Below are 25837 nucleotides of genomic sequence, written 5' to 3'. Positions count from 1 at the left end.
ATAAATTCACTAACTTTGCAATAAATTGGTGTGGTTATTCCTGACTGAAAGGTCAGGGTTCGCCGAAATGTATTCTGGATTAATTAAGTGTTATGTTGATCAAGGTATTGCTTATGTTCGTTATTGATTATTGATTTCAGGAAATTGATTGATTGAGAGTACAGAGAGTTCCCACTTAGTCAAAAGATTCATCGGCCTAAAGAGCGTCCGAACACAGGTAAATTATTACTACGGACCGCTCTATCAAGGCCCTCAATTTTGGAGAGGTTGGGAGGGTAAGCTAAAATTGTGATATGATTTTGTCTTATGATTTGAAATTATGTTTGAAATTAGAGACCTATTCAGCCTGCCAGCAATCACAAAAGCACTGGAGACACACCTGTTCAAGATGGAATTTCCTTTCCAGAACTGCATCCTAATCCATTAAGAAGGGACAAGACTATACTAATCACTATCTTCAGAACTTTGTCACTTTGAAGAGGTTTATTTACCCTTAATATAGCAGCCCTTTCCTCGTTAACAAAAGACCTTCTGTTGATCAATGCTAACAGATTCTGAGTGCTACGAAGTGGCTTGAAGACCACATGCTGACTCTTAGCAAATGCAACAGTAAATACTTTATAAATACTTGTATGGGTAGTCTAAATGGATATTCCTCAATTGAATGGAGTGATTACACCCTATTCTAAAAGATCTATGGAAGACATTAAACATTTGAAAATCATAAGATGTGCTGCATCTATAAATATTTTTTTGCAGTGATAACATATCACTTCCTCCAAATATCAAAAGCTACAAGTTAAACCACACTCCTTTGTGGGTACTAAATTTCAGACATACAAATGCCAAAACTATGATCCTGGTGAATGGTTTGTTAATGGTTCATGGAACATTTTTCTAACCATTCAATCAGTTAGTTCAATCCGGGGCGTTTATGCCCTATTATACTCAAAGCTACCTCACATAAACAACTTGGACATAATAGAGGAGCCTAAGCAGTCATAGCCAGTCATAGCATCAGTATTCAGCCAACTGGATGGCTTACCACTGACAACCTGCAGTGAAATAGCCACCAACAAACATTATAGTCCCACTAGAAAAATGTCCGCACCTGCATTGGATAGATGGACACCATGATGGTGGACATTTGTTTGTGGAAAAGGTTTTTGGGTTTATATATTTGTGCATCAAGAATGACAATTAATATGCAAATATACACATGGTTTTACAAATATAGACTGAATTAACATATTTGAAGTTGAAACACATTTCCTATAATGTGTGAAAGTGTGTTTATTAATGTGTTTCATTGTGCTTCATTTCTGTGTAAATATCTTTTAGGCAAGAAGGACTCAGTCTCTGTCACTCACTCCTGTTCCTCCTCCACACACATCCTTACACCACAAGCTGCACAACACGCAGTGAAACTGAAGTCATATTAATTTTCAAAGTTGTATTGTTTTGCTCATGATGAACTTTCTATACTTCAAATGTGAGACTGAAACAAGTATCTATCTCATTTCCTCTTTCACTGGATTTATTCTTTGTGAGAAACTCTTATTGTCAAAAAATTCATATTTGTTTGAGCATCTCCGGATAACATTGGGATAGAGGGTGTTGCGTATTTATTTTAAAAAATTGGGATCATGCTTAGGTGTTTTGATTTGCTAAAGCAATTTTACTTTTGCTCACACCACAATGAGTTTACAGAATTACTACTTTTCTATGCAGGCATTCTGTAAAAGATTCTCTTGTTTCTGGGGGTGAAACAGAGAGATTTTATTGAGCTTTCCTATGTTACTAGGGATGCTGTCTGATCTTCTAATGATGTTGCTGCCCATTGAGACTTAGCATATTTTCTGATTTTATATACTTTGTTTACATTTGGTTCTGACAATCTTTGTCATTTGACTACTGCTTAATTTTTATGTTGTTGTAATAAAACCCTTTTTATTTTAACTTTTCACCCATCTAGAACTAAGTTATTGAGTCTGCTCATTTGATGTTTTAGGAGGTGCCCTAGCACGGAGACACTTTATCTTATGAAACTGAAGTGTAGCATTATCTTCAGTTGAATAAACTCTGGGAGAAGCAAATAAAGTAGTTTTGAGGTGTCTAAATTAGGGGTATGGTTTTGGTCCCACAGTGAGGGTAAAACGTCTCCTATTAGCCATGAGGAATGCTTTGAAATAGCATTTTCCCATTATTTTCCTATTGCAATCTTTGTAATATCCTATTTTATCATGTTTTGTAGTTTCTATCGTAAATTTCCTAACCAAGTAAGTCAGAGCACTGTGTAAAAACTTCAATGCAGCCCTCACCTAGGGTCAGAAAAGTGGTAGCTCCCCTGAAGGGCAGAAAGATTAAATTTCTCTAGGGTGGATGGAGGAGCTCTGTCCTTTGGCCAATGGTCTGCTTCCCATCTGAAAAAGTCTCCAGTGTCTATAAGGCTTTCTACCCCCAAGGGGGAGCAAAAAGACTGCATACCCCTCTATGGGTAGGGAAATGGCCCAAAGCCAGGTTTTCTTTTTCTCTGATATGTAGCCATACCGAACTACCTGATTTCTAGTGGCCTTTCTACCCCTTCTGGAGTAAAATTGGGGAAAATCCCCATGTCTGTCCTCCAAAGGGAGAGAAATACTTTTTTGCCATTGGTGGAGGGCACTAGCCCTTCTAGCCCTTGCCAAAGGAGCTAATCCACCCTAGAAAAAATAAATACTCTGGGCCATGTGGGTTTCTACCCCTCCTGGAGGGGCACACTGGAGACAAGCTCCCTATCTGCCATTCCAAACACTGTTTTTATTGGAAGAAGCACGGGAACACATAACAGTATAACATTTGTTATTATTATGAATTGCATTTCTTTCAATTATTGGCTTCCAAATGTAATCCAGTCTGCAAGGAGGATCACATTATGCAAATTGCCCAATGAATCACATAATAGTATGGGTAACCACAGATTCAGAGCTGTACGTATAACAGTCTTTGCTAGAATCATTATCTAGGGCTTATATAAAAATGTGTATATATCTTTCACACCCATTGCTCATTCACTACATTTCATTTTATGAATTTATACATAGGGCCTCATTCCGACCCTGGCGGTACAAGACCGCCAGGGCCGGGGGCAACGGAAGCACCGCCAACAGGCTGGCGGTGCTTCATTGCCCATTCTGACCGCGGCGTTAAAGCCGCGGTCAGAAAAGGGAATCCGGCGGTTTCCCGCTGGATTTCCCCTGCTTGGGCAGAACCTCCATGGCGGCGCTGCAAGCAGCGCCGCCATGGAGATTCCGACCCCCTTCCCGCCATCCTGTTCCTGGTGGTTTTTACCGCCAGGAACAGGATGGCGGGAATGGGTGTCGTGGGGCCCCTGGGGGCCCCTGCACTGCCCATGCCACTGGCATGGGCAGTGCAGGGGCCCCCTAACAGGGCCCCAGGGAGATTTTCACTGTCTGCATTGCAGACAGTGAAAATCGCGACAAGTGTAACTGCACCCGTCGCACCCCTGCAACACCGCCGGCTCCATTCGGAGCCGGCCTCTGTGTTGCAGGGCCTTTCCCGCTGGGCCGGCAGGCGCTCCCTTGGTGGGCGCCCGCCGGCCCAGCGGGAAAGTCAGAATGGCCTCCGTGGTCTTCTGACCACGCAGCGGCCATTTGGTGGTTCCCGCCAGGCGGGCGGCGTCCGCCGCCCGGCAGGGTCCGCCGCCCGGCAGGGTCAGAATGACCCTCATAGTTGGTACACAATGAAATATAATTGTAAGATGCAGCTCAGCTGTTGGCTCTGGGTATTGCGTATTTTGTACAACCAACAAACATAAAAGTTCCCTGAAAGCAGAAGGATGTAACAGTATTTTGCTTTAGTAAATTGATCATTGAGGCAAACAATTGAAGATAAAGACTTTGTCAGCTACTTCTGTTTTTTCTAATTATTTCCACTATTTTCTATTTTAACGACTGATTTATTTGGGGAAACCATGGGCTATCTGTGAAAATCACCCCTTGTTGATCTCAAAATCATGTCTAGTTCTCGGACATGTAAAGCTTTCCAGTGTAGGACTGGCCCCTTTCCACATTGTCACCCCAGACTTTTGTCTTCCTTTGCTGAACCCATTTTTCTTGGCTTTTAAGGCTTTGCAAATTTTACTCCTAATAACTATTTGTACAGTGCCTGTGTTCTCCCTTGACAACATGGTAAAATTGACCTACACCTGGTTGGTACATTTAATTTAGCTTATAAGTCCCTAGAAAATGGTACAATGGAGACCCAGGATCTGTACATTAAATTATACTAAAGGCCTGCAGCACTCATTGTGCCGCCCACTAAGGTAGCCTTGTAAAACACATCTCAGACCTGCCACCGCAGATGGTAGTGCAGTTTTAAACTGCAATTTCAACCGGGCAAAACAAACCTTGAAATACTGTTTTCAAGGAATCCCAAACTATTGCCATGTTACCATCTATGCACAATATTCAGATCTATCAGCAGGGTTTTATCTAAAATTCACCTTATTGGATTTAACTCCTCGGTTCAATATTACAGAGATATATAAGAAGCTTGGGGATTGTGAACAAAGTCTGTACGAGGATGTAAACATATATCTATATATAGCATAAGAGCCACCATTCTAACATCAACTCTGAAATGTTGCTTTTAAGGAGCAGATAAATAGGTGAAGCCAGATATAGATTCACCATCCATCAGCAAGGCCATAAAAATCAATAATGTGATAGACAGCTGCACAAAAGCGTTACATTTGTGTGTCCCTGACCTTGCTAGATATATGAGCAACTGGTAAATTAATATTCCCACAAGATTTATAGTCTCTTCCCTAGAGTGAGCTCTACAAGTAACCTCTGAAGCATAACAGAATCATTGACATTGCATTGGGACCATAAGCAGTAAATCTAGAAATCAGAATCATGTTTTACTAATTTTGACTATAATCAGTGGCCAAAGCTGTCACACCTGATCTTATACCGCTTTCAAGAGTTACCTTTCACCAATATAGCTACACCTCCAACCAGGGCTTCCTGATGTGTTGCTTCTAGTACGTTAAAGGCAAGTTGTTGTGATTTTTTATTATCGCTCTGTCAGACGAATTTCTTGGCAACACATAATTTTGGCACCTATATGTTGTTATTCTACCCGTACATTGCATATTTTATGTACCATTCTTAAAACATTCTAACTACAAACGAGGATGCTGATAACCTTCTTAGAAATACCCTTATTTAACCTAATCGGACCCAGTACCAAAAACAAGCCAGATTTGCTGCACAGACAAAAGGTTTGGTTTTCTATTAACTGCAAAGAGCTGTCTTTAGTAATCTGATAATATTCCACCGGAAAGCCTTCTTCTAACCACCTCCCATACTGAGATGAGAATCCTTAATCATTTGGCAAGAACAGTGACCAGAAGGAAGCCGGTATCATCCTCCTAATAACAACAAAAGGATTCCATTAGAGAAATGTCTCCACTCTAAATCAATACCAGGTGTAACCTCCTTTATCCATGAGTCTAATATATATGATATTGTGGACTTCCTGAATAATCTTGGGTTTGTTATATTCTTGCAAAAAGACCTGAGCTCCTGTAGCCACAGGAAGGGCAATTGTGTGGCACAATCACTAGCATCGTTCCACTGTTGCATGATAAAAATCAGAGTTTATAAAGAAAGTGAATTTGCTTAGCCTGGTAGGATTGGTGGGTCCTGCAGCCTGGTATAAGTTGTTGAAAGAAAATGTTACCCACATATATCAGAACTGCACCATCAACATGTTGGTGGGCTGTTTTTGTTGTAGGCTCATCTGGCGAGACACTCCGCACCCCACCACTTTCCTTTACGATTCTTGCGCCATTGTACTGGCTGAAATATGAGATAAACCTCCATGAGCACTTTACATTGATGGTGATTTATCTGCTTGTGTCTCATGGAGACAAGATTATGATCCATAACCTCTGGTAGTCACCATTACAGTGCTTTGCTTGGCAGCATGCTGTCTGGTTCCTTACTGGCTGCTTTACTTTTGGGTACTGATGGCAGATCGCAGGGCTGTTAGGTCCCATGAGAAGCTAGGGATTAAGAAAACAAATCATTGCTCCTCATTTGGTGGCAGCAAGGGCTACCAGTTGCCCCAGAACTCTTACTGCCTCTTTTACTCATGGATCTGCTCCCACAGTGGTGCCATAAGGAGGGCACACCCTAATGTACTATCCTACTGGTGCCTCGCGCTGCAGTTTGAGATCTCCGTCCTTATAAAGTGACCTGTCTTCTTGAGTGAAGGCCAGAAGAGTTCTGCTACTGTTTCGGAGCAGGAAGGGTTGAATGTTTTTCCCAGTGCACCCATTGACAAGCAGCCAATTCGTTTGGAGAAATCACAAATCAATGGTTAGGAAAAAGAGCCTGAAGCATACAAACATACAGGCAAACATTACTTTCCTCATAGTTTCAGCCTCAGTTCCAGTTACAACCCAATAAGTCTGATGCAACAATTGATTTGCACTTCAAACATGCAAATATTGGAATACTATATTAAAAGCGTAAGGTGGGGAGAGCTGAGAGGTGGGGAGAGCTGGAAACACAGGAACACCAAGAAGCATTTTTCTCACTACCAGATGTTTCAGAAATAGGACCTTTTCTAATGTGGGTGATTGAGCATTGTTTGCTGGATCAAACATGTTCATTTCCATTTTTTAAAGACAACATTTTGGAGCTATAAACTTTCACATTCTTTCCAGGAAAGGCAAACCAAACTCTTTATTAAAGTATCATTGTTTACCAGAGGTAATAGGTATTGAACATTGGACCAAATATTTACTCCCAGGAGGTACTGGGGGTGTAAAGATCAACAGGTCAAAATCCACGGTAAACCAGAGGATAATTGAGTATAAAGTTGTAACATATGCTGCAAAATGGTGCCTGATAACTCCCTAGGAGAGACGTGCTAGACTCACTATCGCTGTTATTTTGATGTCTTTTCAGTGTTACCTTTGCTTTTATATGTTGTAAAGATATAGAACGCTACCCTTGCTATCAAGGATATTGAGTTTTTTTGTGTTTTTAATAATTCACAATGATTGCGAGGAGAATGTAAGGGCATGTTTAAAGTTAGGCACACAACAGTGGTTGGTGTAGGTTCCGCCTGTTAGAGTGGGTCACCTTTGGCTGCCATCTTTTGGTGATGGTCTAGACTTCCCCAGTAGGAGGAGACTACATAAGACTGATACTGGTGATGCTGCACAGTGGGCGCACGCAGCGGGCATGCTGCAGGTGCACCAAAGGCATGCCAATGACAAACCTGTCTCTGCCCGTCCGTGCCCCGACCGCGCACAGTGCCATCCATGCTGCCAAATTTTCCCTAGAGTTCCCTAGGGTTCTCCTGTCCCCAGGCTATAAAGGTTTTCATAAACTCCATACCCTGAGGAAGGCTGGCAGAGTAGGTTTAGTTTTTAAGGATAAGTTGGATTTTGTCCAACTAAATCTGAATGAGTTGTTGGGCCCTGAGCTGCTAGGCTTCGTCCTTAAAGATAGTAAGGGCCTCTCCTTTTCAGGAATTCTGTGTTATCATCCACCAGGACCCTCTAGCCCTTATTTACAATCGCCAATTGATATTTTTGGCACCATGGCCTTGACCCATTCTAGATTTCTTATCATAGGGGATTTTATCCTTTGGGCTAACAGGGCCCTTGCCCTGGCATTGAAAGATGTTCTCAGGTCCTGTGCTACAACTTGTTTAAGGACCTAGACACAGGGATGGACATACTCTGTATCTTATTTTTTCTACTAACAACCTTTCTACTGTCAGTGACATTACCCCCCTCTGCTGGACAGATCACTTCCTGGTGACCTTTTCTTTACAGGGAAGAGATTTAACCCCAGAGAGGGCTAAAATGGATACAAGTCGACCTGGCAGAAAATGGGGCAGACTTCTTAAACAGCCGAGGGATAGGCACTGTTTTAATGTTGCCTCCTCTTTTGCTCAGGACTGCTCGACGGAGGAAATTATGCAGAGCTGGATAGCAATATTAGAGATGCTGTAGTTCAGATCATCCCTATTAAAGTATTGAAAATCACAGAAAGACCCCCAGCTTATTGGTGTAATACCATGCTGTAAGCCTTAAAATTGATTTGTAAACAAGCAAAGAGACAGTGGCAGAATGCCTATAAAGATGATGACAAGGTTGCCCTTAAAGAAGCTCTAGGACAATATAAGAAATCAAGGCGGAACACTATGCTTACGCTATCTTGGCTGCGCCCAACGGTGCAAACAAATTGTTTAATATTATATGAGAACTTTCTCAACCAGACTGCCTGAATCACCCTTTACCCGTCTCCCAAGTTTTGGGTGACAACCTTGCAAACGTCTTTGTGGAAAAGATTGATAAAATCATGAGGGGTTTGGATAACCTGACATAGGCGTCTCCAGAAGCTTGCACCGTTCTGGTGACCAACACAGAAAAGAGTTCCTCATTTGGCACAAGACATAATATCTCTGCAACTGCGCTGGAACACTTTAAATGCCCTATGTATGATCAGCTTGATTCTTTGGCAATGTCCATTTCCTCTAGATCATCTACTGATCCTCTACCTTACAGAATTTGGAAGGAGTCTTTGTCAGAACTCTTTCCAGTACTCTGACATATAAACTGCCAATATCTGCAGACTGGCCTGGTACCTGCAATATGGAAAAAGGCTATTGTAACTCCTTTACTAAAAAAAATACAACACCATGCAAGACAATTTATAGCAATTACAGGCCTATATCTCTCTTGCCTTACCCAGTAAAGATCTTGGAACGCTGGGTCAGCAAGGCACTATCCAATTATTTGGAAAGCAATTAAATCTTGGAAGAACAGCAAATGGATTTCGACCAGGGCATGGGATTGAAACAGCTCTGCTTATGGCTATGGATGAGCTGCATACATATGTTGATAATGGTCAGTAGATGGTTCTGAATCTTTTAGATCTTTCTGTCACTTTCAACACGGTTAGCCGTAACAGGCTATTGGCAAGGCTGGAATCAATTGGAGTAAGAGGAATGGCCACGAAATTGCGTCAGTCCTACCTATCAGACAGACCGCAAGCTGTGTCTCTGCTACCGTAGTGTTCTGACCAAGTTTCTCTGTTGCTTGGCAAATAATTCCCCATACACACTGCTTTCCAACTTCTGGCCAGTTCCCTCCGACAGGACCCCGGTCCTATTTGAAAATGTTAGGAATTTGGGGGTTTTGTTCGACAGGAAGTTGAGCCTTGAAGCTCACGTGAATGAGCACTGTGTAAGATCTTGCCCCTGTTGCCGTCTTCCTCTAACGGGCTGGTAGTGCGCAGTGTGATTTTGAGCAGGCTGGATTATTGGAATACTTTGCTCTTAGGCGCCCCTGAATACCTGCTTAACAGGCTTCACAGAGTTCAAATTGTAGCAGCCAAAATGGCCTTGAACCAGACCAGAAGGTATTCGGCCTCCCTTGCTCTGAAGGAGCTACATTGACTCCCACTAAGACAAAGAATCCTGGGATGTCCCTGGCAGGAGTTTGCGCTCCTCTTCTGCAAATCTGGCCCAGGTTACAAAGTTCAGGAGGCCGTGTGTTTATGATCAGAGAAGCTTACCTCCGGAACCATCTCCCTGATACTTTACGACACCTCTTGGATCTCATGCACTACCGTAAAGTGCTAAAAACATGGCTATTTCCCCTTTGGGGTATGATACCTGAGGATAAATTGTGAGAGGCAGCTTTCTTTCAACTCTTGGGATAGGTCACTCTTTCCCCCCATTTGTCGTTTCCTACAGCACCAGGATACCTGTTAGGTGACAGTCGCACTTTGCAAGATACTTAAATAAATCCATAGTGTTAAAATAATAAACAATGTGAATTCTAAACAATCATTACAATTATTATGTCATCTAACTACAACTAATTATAATATTGGGAGGATGTAATGACATCTCCTAAGCAAAAGGATGAAGCATACACCTTTAATATTCCGAACAGCTAAGAGGGGACAGCACAACTAATAAACCGCACATTGCTTCAGCCAATTGTCTTCGCTCTCGCTTCCCCCCCATATAGGTTCTAAATAATATATTCTAGAGCTAGAACACTCTAAATTAAGGCTTACATAGTGTGATAGAGTAAATAGACCAACACAATACAGAATAAACAATAATGTGACATATGGAATTTCAAACATTTATTTATTACATAAACATATTCTTATAATACACCCTCTGCACAGTTCCCCTTCTTTTTTAATGCAACCACCTAACAAAACAAACACATAAAAAATGAGCAAATTCAAAATATTGACAAATGTAAAGAGAATTATGTGGCATAAGTACAAACATACTCCATAAGCCTCAGCAGTTATTTTATTGCTCTACTAGATTTGCTAATCCTGACAGGACCTTATGATACAGGAACTGTTAACACTGAATTCTCCTAGAACCCAGGTTGACAATCATTAGTCTCTTGTCTCATCAACGTTTATCATCCATTAGTCTTCAGCAGAATCTGAGGACTGACCATGACCCCATAGGCGACAGATCAATTTGGTTTCTTCCTTCGCCTCCTTTCATACCCAGAACTTCATAAAGATTCCACCCAAAAGGATAACTCTCCAGCAGAAACATTCATTCTCTCCTTTTCCCACTTACCACATTTTGCAATAGCAGTTTTACTCATGTTTCAGATATTATCATTATTAAGTTTGATAGCATTCGTAATTAGTTTTTCGATTTTCTGAGGTTCACCGAAAACACCTTGACCTTTCGGAACTTTGCTGTTTTGTTTTACATAAACCCATTCTCCATCTTTAAGTTGTATCACCTTGACATCATGACGTACATCATAATCAGTTGTGTATCATAATTGTATCCCATTTCTCAACCCTACTTCTTTTCATCCAATCAGGATTATTCTTATAATATGGAATGGGTCATCTCTAGATAGTAAAATGACATTCTCCATTGGGGGATCCTTTAAGCCTACAACATTTTTCTGGTCCTGATTCCCAACTTTTACCAGCTCCCTTAGCAGAATAAATGGTGCCTTTACTGATGCCTCTACTGATGTAATTATCCCCTTCCACAGCATTGTTTTCACTAGAATGACATAACTAGGTGTATTTGTGTCTTATACCAGAAAATTAAATGAAACTCCACCATCTCTTGTGACCTAGACTGCATCCCATTATCCATTAAGACAGATGGCAGCAAACCTTACCTTACGCAAATTGCATTTACAAATGTGACCATGGTGTCAATTTTGTCAACAATTATTCCCATCAATTTATAAAATAAATATACCAAAACAACTATATACTTAAAAGGACTGCCTTCCCAAAATATGGGTGCTGTTAAGTTGAAATCTATTTTTCCCAAGTTAATGTAGGCCAAGTGATTGGAATTAGGGGAGACCTCTCACAATCCAAGCAACCTCTTGTCATTATCTCATTATCTTTATCAACACGAGGCCACCAACATAATTCTTTAATTCTTATTTTTGTTTTCACAATGTCTCTCTGTCCTTTATAGCACAACTTAATGAATCTGTCTCTCGATTTAGGTGGGGGGATTTACACTGTATCCCCTCAACAGGAAATGTCTGTCCTCACACAATTTTCCTGACTGCCCAAAGCCATCTTGGGTTGGAATCCAATTTGCACAATTCACCCATTGCTCAGGTGCACCAGGATATATCCATTAAAATGTCATTAGCCTCATACACTACACACCATTGATTTTCAGTAATGACCTTTTTCCAATCTTGGATGACAGTCACACATGCAATGCTTTATTTATTCCAACTATCTTCATCCAGTTCCACCATAGGAATTGACATCTTACTTAGGATATCTGCCGTAAAATCTTTTGCACTTCTCTTTTCTAAGATTCATATTTGTTTATGTCATGTTAAAAGCAAAGTCAGCTCTAATCCTCTTCATTATATTGCATATGATATAGCATAACAAAAGTTCCATCTACTACATGGGCCTGACAACTGCATTACAAGGTTAGTTTAGGTAAGAAAATTTGGAGTTAAGAATAGTATATATTTACTCACCCAGATGTAGTTCTGGAAGGCAATGTAGCCAGTGTAGTGGATATGATACTTTTTGTAAGTTGGTGTTGTTGACCAAAGTATAGAGGCATGCAATTTATTGATCTTCCAGTACAATTCGACCCAGTAGACTGAGTGAGTCTTTTAGAAACCAAAATACCTGATTTTGAAGTGACTAATCTGTGAATGGATTTTCCTGAGTGTGACTGTGTGACTGGGACTTTGCAAGGAAGGTAATTAGCAATTGGATGGATTTGCATATTTACTTGGTCTGCTGAAAAAAACCAATATTTTTGCCCATATATAAAAATGTACCTTTGGAACAATGTAGAATCAATATGAATTTATAATTAAAAGTTGAATAACACAACTATACATTTTTAAAACATCATGTAGTTGGAAGATATTGTCAGTGGTACCTTAGGATATGCTTTATGTCAAATATAACTGTTGAATGACGCAGTAGCTTGCACACCCTTGGTACAAAAATAGTAAATCTTCACCTATGCCCTGGATAGACCCGTTGTCAGATTTTGTTTCATGAGCTATTATCTAAAGAGTTGCTACTTTTTATCCTTCCTTATTTTAGGTCGAGCACGCATGTGCTTTGACCTGTTGTAAGTGTTGTGGGCTTTTAACCACGCCCATCACTTTCACTCGTTTGTGGGCTTGCCTTTCAAAAATCATTTGACGTCATTGGTAAATGCTTTACATTTGTCCTGCCTTGAGGATTTTTTTGTGGCACCTTGTAGACTGCCTCTGTAACATAGATTATTGCACGATCGCCAATATACTAAAGCATGGGCGAACTATATTTTTTTCTTTTGTTTCTCCCCTTCCTGCTGCATGGCAGCCATGATGCTCACAGCGCGAACAGGCACAACAGGACTCAATCATCGGTATTGAAGTGCTGAACTCTTGAAATTGGTAAATACTTTACACAAAACAGAAATCCTCAAAGTGAAGGCGTCTCTCCCGCCACAATGGGAGATCCTATACTACAATATTCACTGCACTCGGGAAACTCGCCCCATAATGCTTTGCAGGCCATTACTTTCACAAAACATTTTTTCCCATTTCCCATAATAGCCTGTGGTGGTTCTAGGAAAATGGTACCATGACCAAAAGGTTCAGCGCAACATGCTCTTTCTGTCTACATCATCTCTGGATTCCCGCACTGTTAGTGGGGACTTCAAATTATTAACCCCTACCACCACTCGTTATCTTTTTAAGCTCTCTCATGGTTGGATTTTTTTTTTACAGCTGAGAGAAATAATTTTTTATGGGACTTGTTTGGAATATCATTGTAATAGACCCGTTAGCCTTGAAAATGTGTAATGCACTATGCCCTCTAGGAGCTAAATATATGGTTATGCTGGATTAGTTTCACCTGTTTTTCATGGCGTTATGCCCTTTAGGGGCTAACAATATGGTTACATGATCATGTTTTTTTCAAATTATATTTTTGTTATTGTGTTTTAGGCATTACAGTCTAATGCCAAATGTTTATTTCTGATAAAGGTTTATATGATGATTACATACGTTTTAATAATCTCTCTTTATTACAATTATGACCATGTTTCAGGCCAGCCTAATATCTTTATCATACTATGACTGTTTGAATACTCTTGAAATGTTTGGGTGACCCTTCTAGTTTATTTCTCCTCTGTGGCTGTCTTGTGTCTTTTTTGGGGAATTGTGTTAGCCAGCTATAGCAGCTCTGATGGTGGGGTAGTGAAAGTGGTATTCTATTGGAATTAGCATGCCAGATTTAAATTAGTATGCTAAATGGCAAAATTTCATTTTCCGCTGTAGATAGAAGAAGAAGGTAAATGAAATTGCTTTGGTTATATGCAGAGCCACTGGGATTATGTGGCAGGAAAAGGTGAAATTGTGAGGTAGGGTTGACCAATTTCTGCAGCAAGAAAAGTCCAGTTATGAATTTAGAATGCCAATAGCTGTAAGAAAATGGAAGACCTGTAGCATTGCAGTTGCTTGTTCTTATTAGCACATGGTCGAAAATTATGGTGTAAAACATTAACTTTTCTATCATGTTGTTTTTGTTTTTGTGATCTATGCAGTCAATTATTTACCATATATATATATATAGCATTTGTTGTTATATATATATGTATATATGTATATTGTGCATATGCATATTAATATGAAAAAGGCATTTACATGCTATGTATTTACTATGCTTATTTTCCCTGACAGTGCACACCAATTAAGGGCCTTGGATTTGTGCTTGGAGCCTACAAATGCGTTTGCAAGGCTGGATTCTATCATCCAAGTGTATTTTCAGTGAACAGCTTCCAGAGTAAGTCCCATTTTCTTGAGTTAAAAAAGTATCATTAATAATGCAGGAATCCTTTTTATCCATGTCAGGGTTATGCAGCAAAGCCCTAAAGGCCGCTAACTCTGGGTTTATATAATCACTTAAAGAGTTTCAGTCCTTTGGTGTGCCACATGTAATTCCCTTGGGGGTCCTGTAAAACATACCTAGTTTAGGCTTGTTTGATTTATATGTAAATTAAATCATATTTGAAAAAAGAGTGAGCTTGCAAGGTTACGATAATCGAGAAAATTATGCAATGTAATAAACTGGAGAGTTATGTGAGCAGGCACTGTCTATATAGAATACCGAGGAACTGTACATATTAGTTTGGCTTGCTTTCCTTGGAGAATTACACCAACTACTCCAAGCATTGTGACTGATCCAAGAATTCCCTAACAGCATATTTATTGTATATGAGCAAACGCCAACAGGACAACTGTGAACTCTGAATATGAAATCTCATTGGCAAAATTTGACACTTTTATTTGAGGGTTGTTTGGGGTGGTTCTTCAAATGGCGAAATGTGAGCAGCATTGTCCTGTTTTCCCAAAACCCTGGAAGAACTGGAAGGCAAACACTATGATGACATCCTGTAAGGGCAGCATCCAATAAGATAACTTCATTTTCCTGTTTGTATATTTGACTTTTATATTTACATTTGTAAACGTGAAGGTTTATCTATCTATCTATCTACACACACATATTAGATTTATAGACACACACATCTGAGATGCCTGGCATGAATTTTTAGGTTGAGCGCTCAAGTGCTTTGACATGTTGTAAGTATTGTGGGCTTTTAACCACACCCATCTCACGTCCATCACTTTCATTCGCTCCTGGGCTTGCCTTTCAAAAATCACTTGATGTCATTGGTAAAAGCTTTACGTTTGTCCCACATTGAGGCTGTTTTTGTCACGCCTTGCAGACTGCCCTTGTTACATTGATTATTGCATGATTGCTGAATTACTTCAGCGTGGGGAAACTATTTTTTTTCTTCTGTTGTCTCTCCCATTCGTGCTCCATGGCGGCCATGGTGCTTAGACAACAAACTGACACAACACAGTCAACTCAATCAGTGGTATTAAAGTGCTGGTCACATTGTTCAGTTACCTAGTAGTAGTAGTAGTAGTAGTTATTGTGGCTCTCCCTTTAAACACTTGAAATTGGTAAATGCTTCATGTAAAACAGAAATCTTCAAAGTGAAAGTGGCTCTGCCAGCACAGCGGGAGAGCCGATACTACAATATTCACTGCACTCGGGAAAATCACCCCATAATTCTTTGGAGGGCATCACTTTTACAAAACATGCTCATAACTCAGTCTGTGATGGTCGTAGGGCAATGGGACCACCACCAAAATGTTCAGCACAACACATTCTCATGTCTAGGTCATCTCTGGGTCCCCACACTAGGTTAGTGGGGACCCCAAAGTAACAACCCCTCCCACCAGTCAGTGTATTTTTGAGTTTTCATGGCTGGAACATAAGTTATACAGCTGAGAGTAGTTAATGTTTTAAGGGCCTTGTTTATAATATTGTTGCATTAGGCCTGCCAGCTCTGAAAATGTGCAATGGTCTACCCCCTCCAGGGGATAAGTATGTGGTTACAGTGCAATACTTTCTGCCATTTTCTTTTTGTGTGTGTGAGAAAACAGGGCTGATTGCAGAGGCCCCATAACTTTTTGCCCCCATTTTCCACTTTTTGCTGGTGTTTTCCTGACTTAAAGGTGCCCTGGGTACTGCTAACCAGTCCCAGGGCCTGTGCTCTGTGTAAAATGGATATGCAAATTAGGCTAATTATAAGTGGCTAAGTTAACCTACCTATAAGTCCCTAGTATATGGTAGGGCATGTAGGTTTAGGGACCACAGCATAGGTGGTGCACACCTAGGTGCATTGCTGAGGTGCCCAGTGTCATTTTAAAAGCAAGCCTGCCTTGCTGGCTGCTTTTAAATTAAAGTTATATGCAAATTCGACTTTAGAATTAAAGGTACTTCCAAAGTCTTAAACTACCTTATTTTTACATATAAGTCACCCCTAAGGTGTGCCCTGTGTGCCCCTAGGGCTGGGTGCCATGTAACTATAAGCAGGGACTTTATAAAAATAGATTTATAAGCCCTGGTGAGGTAAAAACAGCCAAATTCGTTTTTCCCTCATTGAAGTAAATGGCCTTCATAGGCTAGAATGGGCAGACTTTATTTTAAATTTTAAAGTCTCCTTAAATGTCACAAACCAAGAATTTGGTATCAAATTAATTGTTGTAATAAATCCCACAACTTCCAGTTGTTGGATTTAATATAACTTGTTCAGGTAAAAAGTTTAGACTTTACCTAAAAAGTTGCCAATTTCAGCTCTGCATTGTTTTTGCTGCTGTGCTCTGATTGGCCAACCTGCAGCAGCTTCTGCCAGGCTACTTTGATGAAGTGTGAAGTGGCCTGGCTTCACACAAAGGAATGTGCTTGGGGGAGAGAATCTCCCCTCAGCAGATGGTGAGGCAGGAAGGGGGAGGGCTGCCAAACTGGTCTTCAAAGGCAGAGAAGGACATCTGGAGCACCCAGCAACACCCCCACATCCTGCAACCCCAGACAGCTAGGTGCCCCCTTGATTAGATTAGGAGAGGGCAGGAGAGGGGTGTGTTTATGATTTTTAGCCACACCAGTGGGTGGGCTCAGCCAGATGTAACCTCCAAAAATCAGATTCAGCCATGTTGGATTTTTAGAGACTGTTGCCTTTTGGGATGGATTTTTGCCACACTTCCCAGGAAGTGGTCATCACAGGGGGACGACCCTGTACCTGATTGGAGAACCAGGGCCCCCCTGCTTTTCACCCAGGAGCAAGAATAAAACTGGCAGACCTGCCCCCACACCTCAGATCCCCTCCAGAATTCAACAAGAAAGGAACTAAGGAAGAAGAAGGACTGCCCTGCTGGACCCCTGGCCTGCACCTGGACCCTGCACTCAGAAGGACTGCACCAGCTGCACACTTGGGCTTCACCACAAGAAGGACTTTGCCTGGCTTCAACTGGTTCAAGGAGGGACTCCCTGTTTGCTACAGGTGAAAAATTGCTAACCAGAGTCCCCTGCACCAACTCCTGAAAGAAGCGACCAGCTGACCACTGCCCAGTGGCCAAAAAGGAGTTTGCGCTGGGTGCATTCTGGGAGTTGAAGTCCGCACCCCCAAGGACCATCAAAGAACTTCTGGACCCTTGGGGTGAGCTGTGGACCCCAAAAGAACCTTAAAAGAACATCTGGGTGAAGCCCCAGAAGTTTGGAAAAGATTTGAGAATTTTTGGAAAAAAGCTCCAGAGAGGGACCGACCCGCCGCGGAAATTCTAGCCGGCTTGCCTCAACCGCGACCCGGCCTGACTTCGTGGTTCGTCCCGGTAAAGAAAAACATCCAAAAAAGAGACTAAGTCCGAACGTAAAAAGTTGACCGGGACCTCCCAGCCATCGTATCTGAGAAGGGCTCCATGGACGTCGGATCAAGATCCAGGTTTACCCCGGTCGAAGGATTTTCATCTCGAAAAAACGACTAAGTCCGAAGGTAAAAGTCTCCACCGAGGAAACCCACATCGTGTATCCGGACAAGGGCTCCAGGAGGTCGGATTCAACTGGCAGGTTTGTCCCGGTGAAGAAAAACTTCAAAATAAAGACTAAGTCAGAAGGTAACTTTTTAACCGAGGCCTCCCGCGACTTGTAGCCGAGCAGGGCTCCATCGCGGTCGGCCTGAAAGTTTGACTTTGCCCCGGTCCTGGTGCAACCAGATGACCCGATTGGCGCTTTTTGTTTCTAAGCACTAGAAAATAATAATACTTTAAAAATTCATATCTCCGGTTCCCCTGAACCGATTTTAATAGTTTTTGTGTCATTTTAAAGATAAAAATATAAGCTATTTTTATAAATTGGTTTTGGATTTTTAAACTGTTTCCTGTGTTTTATTTAATTACTGTTTTGTGATATTTGAATGCTTTACACTTTGTCTCCTAAGTTAAGCCTTGACGCTCGATGCCAAGCTACCAAGGGTAGAGCTGGGATTAATTTACTGAGACCTAACTGTACCTATGTGGAGGTTAGTGGCTTGTTGCTAGGTGTAGGTACCTACCTGCCCTACCAATAACCCATTTTCCAACATAATTGGAAGCAGCGACGGGATCCTGTACTTGTGTTCAATATCACGTTACAGTTTTAGGTAAAACAAATTAAAAATCCTTTAAATTGTCCTAGTGCAAAAATTGTTTTAATTTTTAATTTAAATATTTTTTATTAATTTGGATTAATTTCAATTATTGAATTTTTTTAATTTTTCTAAATTCTTGTTTCCAATTTTTGCAAAAAGTTTTTGTTGACACAAAACTAGGGAACCATGGAGCTTGATCTGGCTAGCCTACCCACACTGACAGTAGTCCAGCTTAGGGGGTTATGTCTTGAAAGAGGGTTGCCTGCAACCACTGATCTCAGGAAGCAAATTCTGATTAAATCCCTGACAGCATGGGCTGAGGCCCAAGAGCTAGGCACAGAGGAAGCTCCAGAGGGAGAAGAAAAGGGGGAAGATGCTAACTCTAACCACTCAGGGGAGGGAAGGCATCCGAGCCTAAGTGAGGAAGAGGAAGAACGGTCCTCAGTAAATACAGTCACTAGGGGCAGATCCAAAGCTAGTAGTGGGAAGGGGGTCCTTTCAGGAGGAGAGAACCCATCCATCAGAGAAAGAGAGCTGGAGGCCCAGCTAGCATACATAGCTTTGGAAGCAGAGAAGCTGGCCCTAGAAAAGAAAAAGTGGGCATACAAAGAAAAAAGAGATGGAAGCAGCGATAAAGAAGCTGAGGTGTCCATGGGTGGGGGAGTTTGCCCCAGGTTACCCAAGGGGGTAGTTCCTGCTTATGTAGAGGGGGATGACATAGATAAGTGGCTGGAGGCCTTTGAGAGGGCACTCCAAATGAGAAGGGTTAGGCCTCAATACTGGGGTTCCCTTTTGTGGGAGTTGGTCCCCAACTCAGGGAGGGATAGGCTTCTGACCTTAAGGGGGGAGGAGGCAGATTCATACCCTAGTATGAAGAGGTGCTTAGCCAAGAAGTTTGGTCTGACCCCAGAGCAATATAGAAAGAAGTTCAGGGACACCCAGAAGGTCAGTACCCAGTCTTGGGTTGACTTTGTAGACACCTCACTAAAGGCACTAGAGGGCTGGATTATTGGCAACAAAGTAGATACTTATGAGGGGTTATACAATCTGATCATGAGAGAGCACATCTTGACCAATTGTATCCAAGAAAGGTTACGCCAGCATCTAGTGGACTCTAAGCAGACCAACCCTAGAGAGCTAGGGGAGGCAGCTGATGAGTGGTTGAGAACCAGGGTGGTTGTCAAGTCCCAGGGGGGAGACTCCAAGAAGGGGGGGATAGGTCCCCAAAAACCTAAGGAGGGAGGTGGTAAGCCCACCACAGAGACTCCCTCTGTACCCCAGAACCGTAAGAAGGAGGAGAGTAAATCCCACTCCCACTCTGACAAGCAGAGACAGGGAGACCCAGGGTTAAAAAAACTCTTGGACAGTAGGGCTTGCTTTGACTGTCAGCAGACAGGTCACTTCAGAGGAGATGCAGCCTGTCCAAGGAAGGTGGTTAGCACTGGGCTGTCCAGTGTAGCCATAGAGGAGGATTCCTCAGATGATGAAGTCCTCCTAGCATTGTGCTGGGAGACAGCACCAGATGGTAAGCTGGTGATCCCTGAGGGTGGGAGTAGGCACTTCCACCACATTCAAATGAATGGGATCCCTACCACTGGCCTGAGGGACACCTGTGCCAGTCACACTATAGTGAGTGACTGGTTAGTGACCCCAGACATGTATGTCCCAGGAAAGACAAAGAAAGTCAGGATAGCCACAGTGGAGGTCACCTCCAAACCTGTAGCCATAGTGCCCCTAGAGAGGGAGGGTATCCTTGACTGGATTAGGGTGGTAGTCAGTGCTGACCTTCCCCTAGATTGTATCCTGGGCAATGACCTCCCAGAGGTGAGTCTGGTCACAGATGGGGTGGTCGCCCAGTGCGCCCCCCCAACCCAAAGTCCTGGGGAGTCAGTCCCTACAGTTAGGAGACAGGGGTCCCCAAGAAAAGGAAAGAAGAAAAGGAAGGGTAGGCCACTCTTAAAGAGAGTTCCAGGGAGCCAAGGGCCTTCTGCCCCATTAAGGGGGGAGCACAGTTGGCACTGGTGAGGCCTCACCTGACCCCAAGGAAGTCCTGAGTAGTCAGGCAGCTGTCCAGATGCAAGGTGTTGCCCCTGCTCTGACAGAAGGGAGAGTGGAAGGAGGGTGTCTGCCACAGGAGGTGGTAGCCCCCCACTCTAGACAGCAAGAGGGGTGCCAGTACCCCAAAGATGCCCCTAAAGCAGCTCAGCCACCTGTCAGTGGAGAGCTTAGGGTGTGGTTCTGGGTACTGACAGCTGTCAGTAGCCTCTGCTGGGTGCTAGCCTTCCTGGCAGCACTGTACTTGGCCTGGGAGGCAGACCCCAGGGCCAATAGCAAAGTAGGCCCCCTGACCCTATTGGTCATGGTGGGGTTGCTCAAGTGTTGGGTGACCTCTTTGGGTAAGCTAGGTGTTGCCCTAGCAAAGTTTGGAGTAGGGGAGGTGGGCACCTCACTACCCAAGTTGGCAGAGAGAAAGGAGGAAGACCCCCTAGAGGAAAGTTTCAGTTTGTGTCGGGTCCTTTTACTGTTGGGATGGCTTCACTACCCATAGGGAGTGACCCTGACAGGAGGATATAAGGCAGAGTAGGCCCTGCAAAGGGACAGCCAGTTTTCTTCACTGTCTTCCTCGCCTAACAAGCCAGGAAGACTCTCCCAGGGTTGGGCTGAGTCTCCTGGGCGTGTGGGCTGGGGGGGGGTTGTGTGAGAAAACAGGGCTGATTGCAGAGGCCCCATAACTTTTTGCCCCCATTTTCCACTTTTTGCTGGTGTTTTCCTGACTTAAAGGTGCCCTGGGTACTGCTAACCAGTCCCAGGGCCTGTGCTCTGTGTAAAATGGATATGCAAATTAGGCTAATTATAAGTGGCTAAGTTAACCTACCTATAAGTCCCTAGTATATGGTAGGGCATGTAGGTTTAGGGACCACAGCATAGGTGGTGCACACCTAGGTGCATTGCTGAGGTGCCCAGTGTCATTTTAAAAGCTAGCCTGCCTTGCTGGCTGCTTTTAAATTAAAGTTATATGCAAATTCGACTTTGGAATTAAAGGTACTTCCAAAGTCTTAAACTACCTTATTTTTACATATAAGTCACCCCTAAGGTGTGCCCTATGTGCCCCTAGGGCTAGGTGCCATGTAACTATAAGCAGGGGCTTTATAAAAATAGATTTATAAGCCCTGGTGAGGTAAAAACAGCCAAATTCGTTTTTCCCTCATTGAAGTAAATGGCCTTCATAGGCTAGAATGGGCAGACTTTATTTTAAATTTTAAAGTCTCCTTAAATGTTACAAACCAAGAATTTGGTATCAAATTAATTGTTGTAATAAATCCCACAACTTCCAGTTGTTGGATTTAATATAACTTGTTCAGGTAAAAAGTTTAGACTTTACCTAAAAAGTTGCCAATTTCAGCTCTGCATTGTTTTTGCTGCTGTGCTCTGATTGGCCAGCCTGCAGCACCTTCTGCCAGGCTTCTTTGATGAAGTGTGAAGTGGCCTGGCTTCACACAAAGGAATGTGCTTGGGGGAGAGAATCTCCCCTCAGCAGATGGTGAGGCAGGAAGGGGGAGGGCTGCCAAACTGGTCTTCAAAGGCAGAGAAGGACATCTGGAGCACCCAGCAACACCCCCACATCCTGCAACCCCAGACAGCTAGGTGCCCCCTTGATTAGATTAGGAGAGGGCAGGAGAGGGGTGTGTTTATGATTTTTAGCCACACCAGTGGGTGGGCTCAGCCAGATGTAACCTCCAAAAATCAGATTCAGCCATGTTGGATTTTTAGAGACTGTTGCCTTTTGGGATGGATTTTTGCCACACTTCCCAGGAAGTGGTCATCACAGGGGGACGACCCTGTACCTGATTGGAGAACCAGGGCCCCCCTGCTTTTCACCCAGGAGCAAGAATAAAACTGGCAGACCTGCCCCCACACCTCAGATCCCCTCCAGAATTCAACAAGAAAGGAACTAAGGAAGAAGAAGGCCTGCCCTGCTGGACCCCTGGCCTGCACCTGGACCCTGCACTCAGAAGGACTGCACCAGCTGCACACTTGGGCTTCACCACAAGAAGGACTTTGCCTGGCTTCAACTGGTTCAAGGAGGGACTCCCTATTTGCTACAGGTGAAAAATTGCTAACCAGAGTCCCCTGCACCAACTCCTGAAAGAAGCGACCAGCTGACCACTGCCCAGTGGCCAAAAAGGAGTTTGCGCCAGGTGCATTCTGGGAGTTGAAGTCCGCACCCCCAAGGACCATCACAGAACTTCTGGACCCTTGGGTTGAGCTGTGGACCCCAAAAGAACCTTAAAAGAACATCTGGGGGAAGCCCCAGAAGTTTGGAAAAGATTTGAGAATTTTTGGAAAAAAGCTCCAGAGAGGGACCGACCCGCTGCGGAAATTCTAGCCGGCTTGCCTCAACCGCGACCCGGCCTGACTTCGTGGTTCGTCCCGGTAAAGAAAAACATCCAAAAAAGAGACTAAGTCCGAACGAAAAAAGTTGACCGGGACCTCCCAGCCATCGTATCTGAGAAGGGCTCCATGGACGTCGGATCAAGATCCAGGTTTACCCCGGTCGAAGGATTTTCATCTCGAAAAAACGACTAAGTCCGAAGGTAAAAGTCTCCACCGAGGAAACCCACATCGCGTATCCGGACAAGGGCTCCAGGAGGTCGGATTCAACTGGCAGGTTCGTCCCGGTGAAGAAAAACTTCAAAATAAAGACTAAGTCAGAAGGTAACTTTTTAACCGAGGCCTCCCGCGACTTGTAGCCGAGCAGGGCTCCATCGCGGTCGGCCTGAAAGTTTGACTTTGCCCCGGTCCTGGTGCAACCAGATGACCCAATTGGCGCTTTTTGTTTCTAAGCGCTAGAAAATAATAATACTTTAAAAATTCATATCTCCGGTTCCCCTGAACCGATTTTAATCGTTTTTGTGTAATTTTAAAGATAAAAATATAAGCTATTTGTATAAATTGGTTTTGGATTTTTAAACTGTTTCCTGTGTTTTATTTAATTACTGTTTTGTGATATTTGAATGCTTTACACTTTGTCTCCTAAGTTAAGCCTTGACGCTCGATGCCAAGCTACCAAGGGTAGAGCTGGGATTAATTTACTGAGACCTAACTGTACCTATGTGGAGGTTAGTGGCTTGTTGCTAGGTGTAGGTACCTACCTGCCCTACCAATAACCCATTTTCCAACAGTGTGGTTTTTCACTCTAGGGGCTAAATATATAGTTACATGACCGTGTTTATTACAAATGCTATTTTTGTTGTGGTGTCCTTTAGGGACTGTTTTAAGCATTTTAGTTATATCAACATACTAAACTATTTGTGGCACGGAAACTTGCCCCATAATGCTTTGCAGGGCATTACTTTTACAATACATTTTTGCTCAGAACTCAGCCTATGGTGGTCCTAGGACAATGGGATCACCTTCAAAATATTGACCACCATGTGCTCTTTCTTTGCAAAAGCTTGTCATTTCGGCATGTTCTTTTCACGAAATAAAACATAAAAAACAAGTGTGAAATTGCTTTTGCTAAGAATAGTCTGTGGCAATATATTAACAATACATGTAGAGTGTGTTTACAACTATTTTATGTTTACATCTTGCACTGAGAGACTAGTCACTTACTTTGGGTGTCGCAGTATAATACTTTGCACAGTTTGCTAACATGAATACCTGTCACAGTTGCAGTCATAAATCCTTGCTTTGGTCGCATGGTGCAACTAAAAATCCAGAACAGAGGGGGAGGCCAAGGCAGGTGACGGGGTCTAGTTCTGCACTCCCCTGCAGTGGTCCGCCCTTTACTGGAAGCTGCGGTGAGCTGTGGTCAGTTTCCTAATGTGACTGCATAAAAGCAGTAATGGGGAATCAGGTGTTGCCTGTAATTACTTACCTGCCATACTTACTCTGAACCCCTGTTGGTCTTATTGCTGCTTTTGTTTGCCCTGGAATGCTGCTGCTGCTTTACCCTGTGACTCTTTTTCTCGAGCCTTACTTCCTGCTCCTGTGCTGCTGAGTTATTGCTAATATCTCTGTTGTTCATTTGGAAGTCTGTTTGTTCTTCATGCGCCAATGAAGATAATTTTATAAAGCACTTACCAACAGCTGACTGATCCTCTTTATTGAGAAGATGTGTCAGAAATGGGTTCTCTGGTTGGCAGTCAGTTTGCCAAGCAGTGACCCTCACTCTAGTCAGGGTAAGGGAGATACACAGTTCAGATAACCCCTGCTTACCCCCTTGGCAGCTTGGCACAAACAGTCAGGCTTATCTCAGAGGCCATGTATAAAGTATTTGTACAAAACACTATGCCTGGACGGAGTTCACGGAGTCCGACTCCGTGGAATTCTGCAGAGTAAAAAAAAACTCTTTGGAATTCCTCAGAGTTGGAGTTCCGTGAACTGCGAAGTACTGAAAGGGTCAACCAGGAATGTGCTTCTGAGATCGGGCACATTCAGGAGAGGGTCATGGCAGTGAAAACTGCAGTATCAGGCCTCTTGTGCACACAGAACAGGCTGGTGCACAAGAGGCCTCGAATGGCAGCTTTCACATCCTGGCCTAAGTTCAGGCCAGGGCCATAGGCAGTGAAAGCTGCTGTTTCAGTCCTTGTTTGTGCACCAGTGTGCACGTACAACGACCAAGAGAAGAGGTACCTGGGTCTTCCCTATGGGTCCTCCTCTTCAGCGACCGCCTCCCTCCTCTGCTTCGGTGCGAGCTGCAGCCCAGTTTTGGGATGCAGACTGCACTTGCGTTGTGCAGCCAAACTGGGCTGCAATGCGTTCCGGTTGAGCTCCGCTCCACCTGCAGGGCTAATGGAGTTTTTTGGACAACTCCAAAACTCTGCTAGTTCCGCCAGCAAAGCATTCCGCACACCCCTACAAAACACACACTAACCCAGTGAAAACACCAGAAAAAGGACTCCACACCAGTTTAGAAAAATATCTAATATTTAACGAAATTAAACAAGACCAAAACTACAGAAATCCAACATACACAAGCAAAGATATGCATTTTTAAAATAAAAAATAGTTTTAACACGTAGAAATCAATGGATGCATTATTTTAGCACAAAGTACCTTGTATGCATCAAATATAAAGCCACAAGGGCGATGGTGCATGAGAAGAGTAAGCGATGCATTGGTTTCCTTACTCGCAAGTGCGGCCGTGTGTCGATTACTTACTTGCACCAGGGGCCATGCATCAATTCTTTTCTCGCAAGGGAGGCCGTGCGTCAATTCCGGGTTTGCAGCCTCAGGTCCATGCAGGGATGTTGAAGAGTTTTAC

The 25837-nt window shown here is 43.1% G+C and overlaps 1 protein-coding gene across 1 annotated transcript in view; it reads left to right on the top strand.

The window, feature by feature from the left end:
- Positions 1–25837, top strand: part of GPR158 (G protein-coupled receptor 158) — a 1449349-nt gene that overhangs the window by 575015 nt on the left and 848497 nt on the right. The window contains exon 3 of the mRNA XM_069211362.1: positions 14276–14378. Coding sequence (XP_069067463.1) covers positions 14276–14378 — 103 coding nt within the window. The remainder of the gene's footprint in view (positions 1–14275; positions 14379–25837) is intronic.

Source organism: Pleurodeles waltl, chromosome 10 (assembly GCF_031143425.1).
Source record: "Pleurodeles waltl isolate 20211129_DDA chromosome 10, aPleWal1.hap1.20221129, whole genome shotgun sequence".
Taxonomy (NCBI): domain Eukaryota; kingdom Metazoa; phylum Chordata; class Amphibia; order Caudata; family Salamandridae; genus Pleurodeles; species Pleurodeles waltl.
This window is presented reverse-complemented; position numbering and strand designations above follow the sequence as displayed.